The following is a 16,886-nucleotide window of genomic DNA, read 5'->3' as shown; positions in this document are numbered from 1 at the left end:
TCTTCGAGCATTTAATTACAGCGAAATTGTCATGATATTCGATGGATTAATGTTTTGTATTACTTTGAAAAAGAGATCGTCCACCAGTCAGCCACAAGAAACGTACCCTTATTTATTTAGCAAACAAAGGGAACACTTTAAACAAATAAGCTACTTCCAAAGGAGAGTTAATTAAACAGAAAAAATCATGCAGGCAAGCAACAGTGACCAAGATACCAAATGTGTTTGACATTTCCTTTTAATAACTGTTAATTAAATATTGGCAGGGAAATTTCAACAAATATAACAACTAGAATATTTCCTGAGGCATCTGTGACAATGAAATCAACGCCTCGATATAATTCTGCTCCATAAATATTCCTTCGTGATTTCATGCATCATAAAAGTATTTGGAAAATTAATAATAGAAATGAAATACGAGTATATTTTGCCCCCCCCCCTCCCCAAACCCCTGTGGACTCAAAGCCACATCTGGGAAGGATTTGGATTATGCAAATGTCGTAGAATCCATTTTTTTATATATATGTATTTTTCATTTTTGCCAGATGGTTTTACCATCCACTCTTTTTATTAAAGTCCTCTGCAATTTATGGCTTTGTTTTCGAGCGTTTTTTCTTAACTTGTTTTCCTTAAGGTAACCCAGCATTGTTTGTGGATGGTTTTTATTACCTAAACGTAGGAAATGTCCGAATTTAATTATTTTATCGGCACGTCATAACTTCAGTTATGTTCTGATAACTTCTAATATTCTTTTCCTAGAGTAACCAAAGGAAATTATATTGACGAATTCACAGATGCGCACATAGAAATGAATTGAGAAAATGAAGAAAATGTGCTTACAAAAGAAAACAAGAGAGAGATAGAGAGATAGAGACCTTATGTCTACCAGAGAGTTGCTAGTACATCTTCCGGTATATTTTGCATCTTCCAATCTTGGATGGTCTGGGATGAGAGAGAGAGAGAGAGAGAGAGGAGAGAGAGAGAGAGTTGGATAGCAATTTTGTGCACACATATAAGGTGATATTAATCTGATATATGCGTGTGTGTGTGTGAGAGAGAGAGAGAGAGAGAGAGAGAGAGAGAGAGAGGAGAAGGGGGAGGGAGAGAAAAGATGATATTACCCAGATATGTATGTATTATTTTGCATAAGTGGCTAGTACCAAGTGTTCAGTATCTTTACTGTGAAATGGAAAACTAACACACAACGGGCACTCGTTTCCTGTAAAGATAAACACGAGGAAAGAGGTCATCTTTGCCATTATTCATCGAACGTACTATTTCTATAATATTACCCAGTGAGGCTGTTGATATCCAGGAAGCAGCGAATGAGATAAGTAATTTATCCTGAACCGCATCCTTAACCTTTTCACTCCAAAGAAAGAGCATTGTTGGCTTTTCCATGATGCCAAATTTATACTGAAACCGCGTCTCATTCTGAGGCGTGTTTTTACACAAGGTGAGAAGTGCCTGAGTGCACATATTAATGAAGAAAAAGTGTTATTCAACTCTTCATACATCGACAATATAGTAAAACAAGATCTTGTGCAACACCAATATTTATCAGAGTTAATCAACAAAATGTGTGCCATGATATGACGCAGTCAGCTGTTTTAGTAGCCAAGGATGTACGTAATCAGATTTGTTCCCATGTATGTCTCATAAACATCAAAAGAAAATAGGCATACAAAACAGTTTTAGTTTTCTGAAAAGAAAACTATTGCGCCGCAATTTTTTCTGTCCGCTCTCAGATCTCAAGAACCACTGAGGCTAGAGGGCTGCAAATTGGCATGTTGATCATCCACCTCCCAATCATCTAACATACCACATTGCAGCCCTCTAGCCTCAGTAGTTTTTATTTTATTTAGGATTGAAGTTAGACATCATCTAGCGTCTGGCAACCAACGGGCTTAGGATAAAGCTTACATCATTATTTAGAGACCACCGAAAGATAGATCTAATTTCGGTGGCCTTGATTGTACGTTGTACAGAAAACTCGATTGCGCCGAAGTTATTACAGAGATCAAAATGAAACTAATCATTGTGACAGTAAAAAGTTACTGAAGAGTCATAATTATTGGGATTTATTCATAGACATCAAAATCTTCTACTTAACCTAATACTAGAATGCAGTATAGGACAGAAAATTACCGGCAACACACTTCAATTGCTAGAAATTAATAACTATATATTTTGCCATAAAGTAACTAATTAATTATAACAATCACTGATAATTTCAGGTGTCACCTCACACCTAGTATGTGATAATACCTGCGATTGTATTACTATGGGGGAAATGTGATATGCAAATGATTAATCAATATCCCAGAAAAAGTTTCCGCGTGCACTAATTTTATTATCGAAAAAAATATATATGATTTTTTTTTATAAAAGAGAGCATTTTAATTTGGGCATCATATCAGAAAAGGTTGACTTCTCTCCCGGAAAATATTATTAATTTCCAGGTGCGATATAAAAGTTATGTCGATCGTGAATAAATTATTAATTTTTTTTTGGTGTGGCTGTGCACGCAGTTTACTCTGAACTATAAATACAACGTTCTTTTGTTTATTATTTATCATTTTAGCTTATTGCTTAGTTCCTTCTTCTTTTTTTCTTTACATTTTTAAGTAAACAATCCAGCAGTTATTTTCAGTTTGATTGATGTATTCTCTAATGATCTGAATGAGAGCTTGTATTATTTCAATCACATCTTTGAAAATTATTTTAGGACTATTTCCAAAGGAACATGAAGGCCAAACCAGGTTTTTGAAACCCCTGGTTATGAATTTAATCATAGCAATGCCAAAGTCAAAAGACTGTTCTGAATTTCTTGACTGAAAAAAAAGTAAGTCATGAAACACTTTACTTGTAGAATTGAAAACAGCTGAGTCGTGTAACTTAGAACAGATTATTCAGGGAAACAACGTATGGGTTGTTATGCCTCGCCAGAAGTTGTCTAATCCCCCTTTTTTTGGGGGGGGGACTTTATTTTATTTTATTTCTTATTTATTAATGTGTTCTTAAGGGTTACATTAACTTACCGGTTTTTAGGCCACACAAAAGGTTGCCTCCGCCCCACTATGTTTTGAGGGCTGGGGGAGTAATTTTTATTTTAGGGTTACAACATTAACTGCAGCAGTAACTAACTGATCATGATACAGAACCAGTGATTTTTCATAGTCCTGGGGGAGACACGAACCCGCTACATCCGAGTGGCATGCCACGATACTAACCACTACCAGCGAACCAGTTAACCATTATATTATACAAGCAGACCAGCTAACCACTCTACCAGCGGACCAGCTAACCACTCTACCAGCGGATCGGCTAACCATTATACAAGCGGACTAGCTAACCACTCTACTAGCGTACTAGGAAACCACTCCACCAGCGGAATGGCTAACCAGTCCATCAGCGGACCAGCTAACCACAATATAGTGGACCAGCTAACCACTCTACTAGCGTACCAGCAAACCACTCCACCAGCGTACCAGCTAATCACTCTACCAGTGGACCGGCTAACCACAATATCAGCGGACCAGTTAACCACTAACAGTGGACCAGCTAACCACTCTTCTAGCAGACCAGCTTACTAGTCCACCAGCGGACCAGCTAACCATTGTACCAGCGGACCGGCTAACCACAATACCAGTGGACCAGCTAACCACTCCACCATGGGACTAACTAACCACTCTACCAGCGGACCAGCTAACCACTCTACCAGCAGACCAGCTATCCACAATACCAGCGGACCAGCTAACCATTATACTAGTGGACAAGCTAACCACAATACCAGTGGACCAATTAACCACAGTACCAGCGGACCAGCTAACCACACCACCAGCAGACCAGCTAACCATTATACTAGTGGACCAGCTAACCACAATACCAGCGGACCAGCTAACCACAATACCAGCAGACCAACTAACCACTCCACTAGCGGACCAGCTATCCACCGTACCAGCGGACCAACTAACCACTCTACCAGCGGACCAACTATCCACAATACCAGCGGACCAGCTAACCACTCTACCAGCAGACCAGCTAACCACAATACCAGTGGACCAACTAACCACAGTACCAGCGGACCAGCTAACCACACCACCAGCGGACTAGCTAACCACAATACCTGCGGACCAGCTAACCACTCTACCAGCGGACCACCTAACCACAATACCAGCGGACCAGCTAACCACTCTACCAGCGGACCAGCTAACCACAATACCAGCGGGCCAGCCAACCACTCTACCAGCGGATCAGCTAACCACAATACCAGTGGACCAGCTAACCACTCTACAAGCGGACCAGCTAACCACAATACCAGCGGACCAGCTAACCACTCTACCAGCGGACCAGCTAACCACTCCACCAGCGGAGCGGCTAACCACTCTACCAGTGAACTACCTAACCACAATATCAGCGGATCAGCTAACCACTCTACTAGCGGACCAGCTAACCACTCCACCAGCGGACCAGCTAACCACTCTACAAGCGGACTAGCTAACCACAATACCAGCAGACCAGCTAACCACTCTACCAGCGGACCAGCTAACCACTCCACTAGCGGAGTGGCTAACCACTCTACCAGTGGACTACCTAACCACAATATCAGCGGATCGGCTAACCACTCTACTAGCGGACCAGCTAACCACTCCACCAGCGGACCAGCTAACCACTCCACCAAGGGACCAGCTTAGCGCTCCACCAGCGGACCAGCTAACTACACGACCAGCGGACTAGCTAACCACATTACCAGCGGACCACCTAACCACTCCACCAGCGGACCAGCTAACCACTCCATCAGCGGACCAGCTAACCACAATACGAGCGGACCAGCTAACCACTCCACCAGCGGACCAGCTAACCACTCCACCAGCGGACCATCTAACCACTCTACCAGCGGACCAGCTAACCACAATACCAGCGGACTACCTAACCACTCTACTAGCAGACCAGCTAACCACTCTGCTAGCGTACCAGCTAATCACTCTGCTAGCGTACCAGCTAACCATTATACCAGCGGACCAGCTAACCACTCCACCAGCGGACCAGTATGATACGAGAGTGAATGACGAAAGAACCAACCACATCTCTTCAACAGAGAAAAAAAAATACGAGGAAACTATTTTTGTTTGACCTGAATCTTTTAACCTTTTGTTGACTTATATCTCGGTAGAGATCGTTGCTCGGGAATATAATCTATAAGTGCAGTCCTTCCTGAGGTTATATGACTTTTGGTCCAGTCGCCGTGACTGAGTAGTATATAATCGTTTCGGGAATACGATATTTGCTTTTGAGTGTTTGTTTGCGTCCGCTTGTTATTTTAGAGAAATAATGTTTAATTTTCCACTGTCACTAACACTCACGTAAGTGAGCTATACAGTTCAATCGTGAAAATATTTATGATATAGCGAAACATTCGCAATCTTCAAACATCTTTGTAATTTGTTACGAGACCAACATCGCAGTTTCAGTCGGCTAACATAATATTGCAGTAGAGCTGATTCATAATTCAATCTTTATAAGATTTTGAAGCCAATGCCCTTTATCTATCTATCTATCTATCTATCTATCTATCTATCTATCTATCTATCTATCTATCTACCTATCTATGTATCTAACGACACGTCTTTTTCCCCCAACAGTTCCACCTTCAGGGATCGAGATAATTCCTCAGAGTTCTCCAGTGAAGATAGGTCAACGCAACGATGTAGTCTGCAGAGTCACTGGAGGTAAGGCAGAGAAACACCATCATTATATCATTATACAGGGCGTTCATAAACTCCCAGTACCATTACAAGCAATAAATACTTATAATGGTACTGGGACTTTGTGGACACACACCTTTACAATGACGACAGAAGTAATTTTATATATCATTATCCTCAGCCCTCTGTGGAAGATTATGTACACTACTTTTAATACGGTGCCTTAAAGCACAAATAAATGTAAGCAAACTCGGCCTCTCCACCTCTCTTCTCTTCCCCCGTAGTTTATTTTTTTCGGTTCAATTATTTTTTATCTGTGGCCCAGTAGGTGAAATGATGCAGGCAGTAATATGTATGAATGTATGTATGTATATATAAATATGTGTGTGTGTGTGTTTGTGGATATATAAAGTTCGGTTTCAGATCCATTATCCACGTTCCCTCGCGCCTGGCAACGATTTACGACAGGCCACCACCGGTCCATGGTTAAAGTTTCATGGGCCGCGGCTCTTACAGCATTATGCAGAGACCACCGAGAGGTAGATCATTTTTCGGAGGTCTTGATTATTATACAACGTAAGAAAACTCGAAAAAAAAGAACGAGTAATCAAAAGCAACTTGGGGGGAAAATGCAACGTCCCTTCGTTATCACAGCAGGAAGATTTTTTTTAAATTCTTTGTTTAATGCTTTCGACGAGGAAAACAGGGCGTGGTCTAATATTGTCTAATGGCTCTTTTGCCAGAGTGACCCCTTCGGCTTCGCCTTCAGTCACCTGTAATGAGGACGAAATTTAAGAGGAAAAAGCAATTTCCGTCGTTTTATGTGATCACAATGAAATAGAATGATGGCAGGTGAAGTGTTCTCATTTCACCTGATACTTGTTCATTTCCTGTCGCGTATTTTTTTTTTTTTCAAATTACATGCAGACGAGAAGCGTGACTTCAGATCCTTATTCACCTCCAGTAATCTAAATAAAAAAATACAGAATTCCGAAGACGTATTTTGATTAAAAAGGAGGGGTATAAATATGTCATGTATCTTCATCAGAATTATAACATATCTAGATCAGAATTATGAAAAATACTGGTCAGAATTATGAAATATCTTGATCAGAATTATGAAATATCTTGATCAGAATTTAAATATCTTGATCAGAATTATGAAATATCTTGATCAGAATTTAAATAAAATCTTGGTAAAATTCAGAATTGTAAAATTATCTTGATCAAAGAATTATGAAAATATCATTGTCAGAATACGGACATATTGAATTCAGAATTGAAAATATTTTGATCAGAATTATAAAGTATCTCGATCAGAATTATGAAATATTTTTATCAGAATTATCAAAACTATTAAATGTCTTGACCAAAATTACATAACATCTTGATCAGAGTGATAAAATATCTTGATCAGAATGATGAAATGCCTTGCACAGCTCACAAAATGAGCTCATCCAACGAAAGTGGCAGGAGCGATCATTATCAAAAAAAGATCGGGGATTAGAAATTTAATTGAAGCCAAGTGTTTTCATCCAACAGTTTCAGATTGCGAGAGTCGCCTGCTGAAGACCAGTCAGGGGAACAGTGTCCAGAGCGTGTAAGAATAAAGAATTAAAAACACTCTCTCGGGATAGACGTGTCTCTTAAAATCTTGAAGGGATTTTCTGCCGTGAAGGACAGACAAACCGGATGTGTCTCTCTCCGAAAGAACGTTGTAGTCGAGAATGACACCTAGAATTGAAAATGAGTTTTAATAGTTGATGAAGTGTAAATAGCTGGAGGAGTATTGGCGAATTAAAGATCTGCCTGGTGCTGTTTTAAATTTAGTTTTGCTAGGGTTTAGTGGCCTTTATCCCTGATCATTTGCACCGTACTCTAATTTATGAATTCGTGTAATAACATTTACAAATTACCGTTGATTATTAGACAATTTTTATTTAGCCAACTTTCAAATTTCGAATTTTTTTTTATTTGAACGAGAAAATTACTAGCAAGCAAATCTTATGTGCTTTAAATTAAATGTATTTTATTTTTCCACACACACACACACACACACACAGAAAGAGAGAGAGAGAGAGAGAGAGGGAAACTTTTTAATTCTTTATTTTTTCTGTTCCTGGTCACTGTATTCACCATTACCTTAAGAGGACTGGAGTAACGTGCCAATATTAAATATATTATCATTGCTTTTCTCAACATGATTGCATTATCTCTTCCATTCGACCTTTATCATTTATGACCATTATCTCTTTCATTCGACCTTTATCTATTGTGACCATTATCGCTTTCATTCGACCCTTATCTTTAATGACCATCATCTCTTTCATTCGACCTTTATCATTTAAGACCATTTTCTCTTCCCTTCGACCTTTTTCATTTATGACCATTATCTCTTTCATTCAAGCTTAATCTTTTATGACCATTATCTCTTTCATTCGACCTTTATCATTTATGACCATTATCTCTTTCATTCAAGCTTAATCTTTTATGACCATTATCTCTTTCATTCGACCGTTATCATTTATGACCATTATCTCTTTCATTCAAGATTTATCATTTATGACCATTATCTCTTTCATTCTACTTTTATCATTTATGACCATTATCTCTTTCATTAGACTTTTATCATTTATGGCAAACTTCATTATTCTCCCTAAAGTTTACACAGATTGAGCCAAAGAAAACTCGTCTGTAAAAAAAAAAAAAAAACAACAACAAAAAACGATCACATACGTAGGTACCATTTCATCCTGAGAGCATCCTACTTCCTCGCAGGATCTCCATTAGCCACCGTGGAATGGCTGCAGGAGGGGAGAGTGGTGGACGTTAATAGCACTCCGGGAGACGATGGGTCCTTCGTCTACAACAGCCTGGAGGTGGCCGCTACCAGGGGCGACCTCACCCGCCCCTTTACTTGCAAGGCTTCCAACAACAAATTCACGACTCCGCTCATCTCGTCGTACACGAGAAACGTCACTTGTGAGTTGGTCACGTGATCTCTCGGGAATTGAGGTGTTGAGAGCAACCTTTTGAATTGGGGCTTTGAACGTTTTCTTGTATATTTGCGGTTGGTACCACAGGACCAAAGCACTAGAATGGCACATATTTTGCACTATAGTAGATTCACATCACCCGCGCATCTAATGTCTAGGCCCGTCATTTACGACGCTCCTGATTGGCTGTTGATAAGCCAATCCCAGGGATGGAAACTCTCATTCTCTCTCGAGAGTTCACATGGGTAGAATGTATGTTCCACGTCTCCTGAGGGATACGTCTTTCAGGAGAGGTGGAACATACATTCCAGCCCTGTGAGTTGCTTATCAACAGCCAATCAGGAGCATCGTAAGGGACTGGCATAGACGTCAAATGCACGGTTGATGGGAATCTACTATAGTATCTGTTACTTTACTTTTGTTATTTGTACTTTCAATTGCAGCAGCTTACTTGACATAAATATAGGGTTGTTTCAGAATATAGTATTATTGTTTCAGAATATAGTATTAATTTAAAAAAAAACAGATGATGGTATTATTTAAAAAAAACTAATGATGGTATTAATTTTAAAAAACTCATAATGGTACTGATTCAAAAAAACAACTCATGATGCACCAAATACCGTTACAATAGATATCAGTGAAAAGATTTTATGATTAATAATGCATGGGGTGCTATCTGTCACTTCCTTGCCAGTTAACCTGGATATCACGTTTAAGAATTAACTGATATTTCTATTCTCTTTACCCCTTGGGAGGGATGAGAGGGGTAGTGCCATCAGTGCAGCTCACGCGGTGCACTGTAGGCATTACTCAAGATTTTATACCGCAACCCATTTCATTCCTTATCATTTTCTTTTAATATAACGTTTACTTTTGTTATATTTGTTTTGTATGACTTTAGGCTATCGTAATTTTGCTATAGTATATTATCAACATTTGATTTATATAAAATTTGTATTATAGCTTGGCATTTGTTTTTTTATAAAATGGGTTAAAATACCTTTCATGTAAAAAACATTTGCTGTTCATTACTGTTTTTTTTAAATTTATGTATTAATTAATTTTTTGTTTTTTTGCCTAGAATCTTTTGAATTTTGTAGAAGGGTATAGCAGCATGCTGCTACACTCCATTAGATGTATATCAATAAACTTGTCATTTGAATTTGAATGTGAAATTTCATTCCTTTTACTGTGCCTTCGTTCATATTCTCTTTCTTCCATCTTGCTTTCCACATTCCCGTAACAAATGTTTCATAGTGCAGCTTCGAGGTTTTCCTCCTGTTGCACCTTTCAGACCTTTTTCACTCTCAATTTCCCCAGTGGTTGACCTTTGACCTAAAGTCTGTATTTCATTCTGTTCTCTTGACGTTCCTCCGTACTAAAACATCTCCTAACACTTTACGATTCACCCTTTCGCAGGCGGACCTTTGAGCGTGAAAATTGTACCTGAAGAAAACCCGTTGGTAGCTGGTCGATCCTCGAAACTCGTCTGCACAGTCTTTGGTAGCAACCCGCCTCCCCTGGTTACCTGGTACCAGCAAGGGCAAGAGATCACGACGCTTCATACTCAGGTATTGTCGTGTCATTTGAAAAAACTTCGCAGTTAAATAAAGTCCAGTTATATTCGAGGTAAATACGAGTTTACAGAAAGCTCACAGTTACCAGTATTTTTTTTTAAGTCATATTGTCGCACAAAAGCTTTCAATTCTGGGAGTAATTTGCGTACACAAATAGCATTGTTATTTACTAATGACTTTTATCTTGTGCGCACAAAAGACTTCTGAAATATGTTCTTTTTCCACATAAAGCAGGTTAACAATTTGGCTCCCATTCTCATTTTGATTTTTACTTTATATTTACATACATCAAAACCTTCCTGAAAGTGTGTATTTTATATCTTAGGTAGTTTTCCGGTCATTTTTATCTACTTTCGTCGAACTGACGGGCATTATAAAATTAATTAAAATAGTTGGTTGACCTTACGCTAAAATAAGAATTTTATTTCAGTAGCTTTTTACTAAATGATATTTCCCTTGCAACCCTTTTTGTGTGTAGAACAACTCGTCTAAAACCTAGATTAAAAGAATGACTAGATTTTCCAGTTTCGTTATCCTTGCAGATGTCTTTTCTTTTACTGAGAATTATAAATGAAAATATTGTAGTAATTTTATTTCAGTAAGCTCACAAGTATGTAAAATATTTCCATTCCAACCTTTTTCTAGTATGGACTAGTTCATCTAGAACCTAGATAAAATATAACTAGATTATCCAGGAGCTTTATCCTTGTAGATATTTTATTCTGAAAATTAATCAGTCCTGTGGTGAAAAAACATGAACTAGAATATTTGTATCAATTTTATTAGATAACTTGTGACCATAGGTGGCCAAAAACTCTGTGGTTAATGTAGGCAAGAGTTCGAGCCTTATGTAATTCAAATCCAATTTATGCCATTCAAATTCAATTCATAATTCATTTATTCCTCTTTATTATTCGTTTTGCATTCATTATACCTTTACTCATTCGTGTGTGTTCGTGGATCCATTATGCATTTTGTAGGCTTTACTAATCAAATCATTCTGATACGATTCTTCCTGAACATGTACAGATCACATATGATCAAATCTCTCTCTCTCTCTCTCTCTCTCTCTCTCTCTCTCTCTCTCCGTTGATACTGGTCTTATCCTCAGATCTCTCTCTCCCTCTCTCTCTCATATAATGTAATGGCCTTCATATTAGATCCCCGCTCCCCGCCACCTCTCTCTCTCTCTCTCTCTCTCTCTCTCTCTTCTCTCTCTCTCTCTCTCTCTTAGCTGTTATAGTGGTCGTACTTTTAATCCTCTTTCATAAATAAACAAGCCAGACCAATCCTTAAGTGATAATGTTTGGAAACACAATCAGAAACAGTATCACCAACTCTATCGATGAAAGCGGTTTAAACACACTGTTGTCAATGATCACCATATCTTTCACCGGATCGGCGATTCTACAGCCACACGATTGTGTTAACGGTGAAAATAACTGGCATGAGTCCCACGGCTTTTACAGGCCCTGATGCCATTGTCAAATTATTTCTCTCTCTTTTTTTTCAGAGAGAGAGAGAGAGAGAGAGAGAGAGAGAGAGAGAGAGAGATGGTACATTTCACTAATCCTCCTATTAACTTTGCTTGTTTTTGCTTTCAGCTTTCCTGTTATTGTGATCTCATTTGGACACACACACACACACACAGAGAGAGAGAGAGAGAGAGAGAGAGAGAGAGAGAGAGAGAGAGAGATTAGGCATGGTACATTCCACTTACCCTTTCCGTTAACTTTGCTTGTTTTTGCTTTCAGTATTCTTGCTATTGTGTTCTCACTTTGAGAGAGAGAGAGAGAGAGAGAGAGAGAGAGAGAGAGAGAAGGCCTTTTGCAATGCACTATCACGCTTATTAACTTCTCTTTCATTTTATTTTTTTATTTTTTCTTTTTATTTTTGCCCTTTAGTTTTGCTCCATTTTTAATGTCTTTTTGACAGATGGTGTATTATTATTGAAGTCCACAGGATCACTTAAATTTGACAGATCGGGGTTGATAACGGAGATAAATAATTTTGGTGTTCTTTTATGGAGACACTGCGTAATTTGGACGCAATTTCCAAAATTTATACGAAGGAAATTCAAAGCCGAATTGTATAAAAACGTGTGTATATTCAGCAATTATTTTAATCCTACGTTTCGTGACCCTTTTGTCACATCATCAGGGACAATCTATATAAATGACATAATCTAAAAGTCTGGTCATTTCATTTATAGACGTCCCTGGTGATATTGACAAAGGATCACGAAACGTAGGATTAAACTACTGTTTTCTTGGAATCTGCTCCTTGTAACGTATGGAAAAGAGATTTTCCTGCGTTTCGCTTCTATTCGGCAATTACATTGACCTCCATTCGAGCGAACGTAATAATACCCAACACAAACAAGCCCACACATTAATCTATCGTTGACCAGGACGAAATTCTCGGTTCCTTTGATACCAGACAAACACCGTCATTTATTGGCTGGCTCCTCGTTTGGCCTTCCATTTCCCATCTTTGAGCTTCCTTTTGGCCTGATTTGCGGGCGACCAGGAGCAATTGACGATGATGCGTCTCGTCCCGTGCGGTGACATCTCTATCCAAAACAACTTTGTTCCATCTTTGTTCCCATTTGTGACACCGAGTGCCTTGATACGTATCGCGGGAACACCAAGAGAGAGCGTCTCACGAGTATGGCCGTGGATCTGACGGCGGGAGAGAGGCCATTCATTCCCCCCTTGGAGGGGTGGGGGAGAAGGGGGGCGGAGGGGGCTTTTTGACGCGAGGTGATTGATAAGAGTGATGCAACGGGCGTTCAATAAAGATCCCCTTTATCTCTCTCTCTCTGATTTAATCAAGGTCAATAAAAAAATAATCATGGGGAACTACAAGTCATGCTCTCTCTCTCTCTCTCTCTCTCTCTCTCTCTCTCTCTCTCTCTCTGACTTGATCAAGGTCAATAAAATTCTGGTATTATTTTGGTAAAAAAAAAATAATCATAGGAAACTACAAGTCATACTCTCTCTCTCTTTCTCTCTCTCTGACTTAATCAAGTGCAATGCCATTCTGGGATTATTTTGGTGAAAAAAAAAGAATAATCATGGTAAACAACAGTTATATACCAGCATACCAGGAGGCGAACTACACTTGAATAAGACCATTCTTTCAGCCTTCCTGTGTACGACTATACAGTACATTAGTCGACGAATCCTGCACCAGCCACCAGAATCCCTATTTTTTTTTTTTTTTTTTTTTTTTTTTTGCGAGAAAAAAAAACATTCCCGCATCCTTTCTATTAAATACCAAAATGAATATTGGTCGGTTATTAAATGAATATTGCTGAGCCAAAAAAGCGATTAATGAAAGGTACCATGTAAAGTTAATTCGCTAAACACAGCTATTATTGTTATTATTATTATTATTATATGACAGACAGAACAGAGTTATTATTATTATTGTTATTATTATTATTATTATTATTATTATTTAGTTCGCACACATGATTATGTTATAAAAAAACACTTGTCATTCCAGCATTCAAAAAAAAAAAAAAAACATTTTTAATGTTACAAAAATACATCAGAGCCAAAGGAAAAGTTTTTTTTTTTTTTGTATGACAGCATTTCTCTACACAGACGGCGCGTAGCTTTGTTTGAATTTCAGCTGACATTTCTGCGAGACACTGATAGCTGATCCCTCAACGTACCCTCAACGCACTGTCAGTTAGAGCCTCCATTTTATTGAAACGCTTTCCCCCCTCGAACACCGTGAAGTTACAAGTTGCCTACAACGATGCTGTACGTTGCTTCTGTCAAGCTACCGGCGGCAGATGTCATTCTCGCTCTCCCCCCCCCTCCTTGTGTGGGTGTTTCTCTCTCTCTCTCTCTCTCTCTCTCTCTCTCTCTCTCTCTCTTCGCCGTGCAGTCTTTCCCAAAGTTCATTCCTTTCCACTGAGTTCTGGCGATTTTGAAAATCATAGATAAACCATTTTAATTCTTAAGTCGTCATCGTTCGTGGTGTTATGGTCTTTAGGTTCAGGGTCACGAGCCTAAAAGATTTTGTAATTGGATTCACAGACCTCAACGTCAATTTAAAGATTACAAATTTAAGATGTTTTCTAGTGGATATACAGACCTTTTCGTCAATTTAAAGATTACAAATTTAAAATGTTTTCTAGTGGATACACAGACCTTTTCGACAGTTTAAAGGTTACAAATTTAAAATGTTTTCTAGTGGATATACGGACCTTTTCGACAGTTTAAAGGTTACACATTTAAATTTTTTTCTAATATGATATACAGACCTGTTCGTCGATTTAAGTGTCACAAATTTAAACGTTTCGTAAACAGGGTCAGTAGACTGCACTCTGCGTATGAAATTGTCGATGTTTATCTCAGTAAAAGACTTTTGGAAAGGGAAAGCTTGATCGCATTCCTTATGTTATTTTCCCCAATGTGCTTATTATTCTTAATTTCTGTAAACATCAGTGAACATATATAATAGATTATGTATTCGAAAAAAAAAGTGTAAGTTTTGAAACAAATTTCCTTCTGAAATTTATTTTTTTTATTTCTCGCCTTATTTCACACATCAACTTATTATTCTTGATTTCTCTAAACATCAGTGAAACTATAAATGGTAGAAAATTATGTATTCGAAAAAAAGGTGTAAGTTTTGAAACAAATTTCACTCTGAAATTCATTTTTTTATGTCTCGCCTTATATCACACATCGACCCGCACCTTATCCATCCTCTGTTCCTCTTCTCTCCTATTTATCTGATTTTTTTTTTATATTTTCTCTTGCTCCTCAATTTCTTCCCCTCCCTTCCATCCCTTTTCTCTCCCTTCCCCGAGAAATACCTATTAGGGTTCCGAATCTGGTCCAATTAAATGGCGCTCCTTACAAGAGTCCAAAGTTAACAGAGAGAGAGAGTGAGAGAGAGAGAATGATTCCTCGCCAGTCGTGACGGTATAGCTAATATGCATTACTTCCTCCAGCAATATCTCTTAATGGTCAACTCTCGGAATATGAGAATATTAAATATATATATATATATATATATATATATATATATATATATATATATATATATATATATATATATATATATATATGTATTTGTAACTCATAAACGTCGATTAAAGAATTGAAGAAACCAATGGAAATTCTTGGCTTAATTTTTTTTTTTTTTTTTATGGAAATTTAGCGTCGACTTTGACTGAGTTTTACCTGGAATCAGATGTTTGAGTTTCTTGTCATAGTGCTCAAGAAAATGAGGTAGTCTCTCTCTCTCTCTCTCTCTCTCTCTCATTTAAAGACGTTAAATGTTTGTCGTGGATCGAATGCTGACTTCCATTTACAAGAGAGAGAGAGAGAGAGAGAGAGAGAGAGGCTGAGACTTCACACTCAATTAAGCAACGCACCTTCCACCTACTTACTGACCTGTCAACTTGACCCCCCCCCCTCCCTTCATCTCTCTCTCTCTCTCTCTCTCTCTCTCTCTCTCTCTCTCACACACACACACACACACACAACTCCAAAATTTCTAAACAACCCCAGAATTTTTAATCTTTAGTCAAACGGAGCGTGAATCGAGTACACCAGAGTAACCGACCTCACCTGCTTTTTTTTTCTTCTTTCTCGTCCCATTCAGGTTCACGTCAGCGAGAATATGACAGTCAGCTCTCTCCTTTTGAAGATCAGTCGACACCATCACGCCAAGCAGATGGTCTGTCGAGCGGAGCATCCAACCCTCCCGCGTTCCACGATAGAAGATATCTTCACCATGGACGTGTTGTGTACGTATGCTGTGTATTTATTACGTAGTGAGGGTTTGTATGAACATTTAAAGCTGCTTGACACCTTTTTTTTTCATTCTGTCTTCTGTTGTGTAGTTAGGGGGTGTAGCAACTTTATTTTAGTCTGTTTATTTTTATTTCCCATTTATTTTCTTACGTAATGTTCCGGTTGAATTCTGCTATGCTTCCTTCTCTTGCTTTGTATCAGTATTTCCGTAATGCCATTTATTGAAATGTTGTCCTTTTAATGTTGTAAACGGGTTTTAAAGTTTTTTTTAATGTTTTTCATAATAGAAAATTAATTTTGGGTCAGTAATTTACTGAAACGTTTTTCTTTTAATGTTTTAAACGTGTTTTTATTTAAGTTTTTTAATGTTTTTCATCATAAGTAATTCATTTTGATCAATGCCGTTTACTGAAATATTATTCTTTTAATGTTTTAAACTTATATCTTAAACTTTTTTAAGATTCTCATCATAAATAATTAATTTGGTTCACGCAGTGGAATATTGTTCTTACCTTGTTTAGAAAGAAATTATCTTATTATATGTCCTTCAATATATTTATTCCTGTTAGAGTATTACGTAGTATATATTGCTCAAAAATAGGTTTAACTCCTTAAAAGTATAGGTTTACATAGCCTGGAAAATAAAACTAATTTCATTTAGAATTGTAAAAAAGTGAAACTCATGTTACCTTTACATATGAGGTTGAAAAGGTATTCTCCCCCGAGGAATATGTAAGAAGAGGGAGGGGGTGGGGAGGGGAGAGGAAGGGGGAGGGGGAAAAGGGGAAATTAAGGAGAGGTTAAGGAGGAGGAGGAGGA

The 16,886-nt window shown here is 38.1% G+C and overlaps 1 protein-coding gene across 1 annotated transcript in view; it reads left to right on the top strand.

The window, feature by feature from the left end:
- Positions 1-16,886, top strand: part of LOC135217966 (nephrin-like) — a 351,626-nt gene that overhangs the window by 289,511 nt on the left and 45,229 nt on the right. The window contains exons 4-7 of the mRNA XM_064254085.1: positions 5,646-5,732; positions 8,487-8,690; positions 10,127-10,278; positions 15,916-16,060. Of these exons, the coding sequence (XP_064110155.1) occupies positions 5,646-5,732; positions 8,487-8,690; positions 10,127-10,278; positions 15,916-16,060 (588 nt within the window). The remainder of the gene's footprint in view (positions 1-5,645; positions 5,733-8,486; positions 8,691-10,126; positions 10,279-15,915; positions 16,061-16,886) is intronic.

Source organism: Macrobrachium nipponense, chromosome 9, assembly GCF_015104395.2.
Source record: "Macrobrachium nipponense isolate FS-2020 chromosome 9, ASM1510439v2, whole genome shotgun sequence".
Lineage (NCBI taxonomy): Eukaryota > Metazoa > Arthropoda > Malacostraca > Decapoda > Palaemonidae > Macrobrachium > Macrobrachium nipponense.
This window is presented reverse-complemented; position numbering and strand designations above follow the sequence as displayed.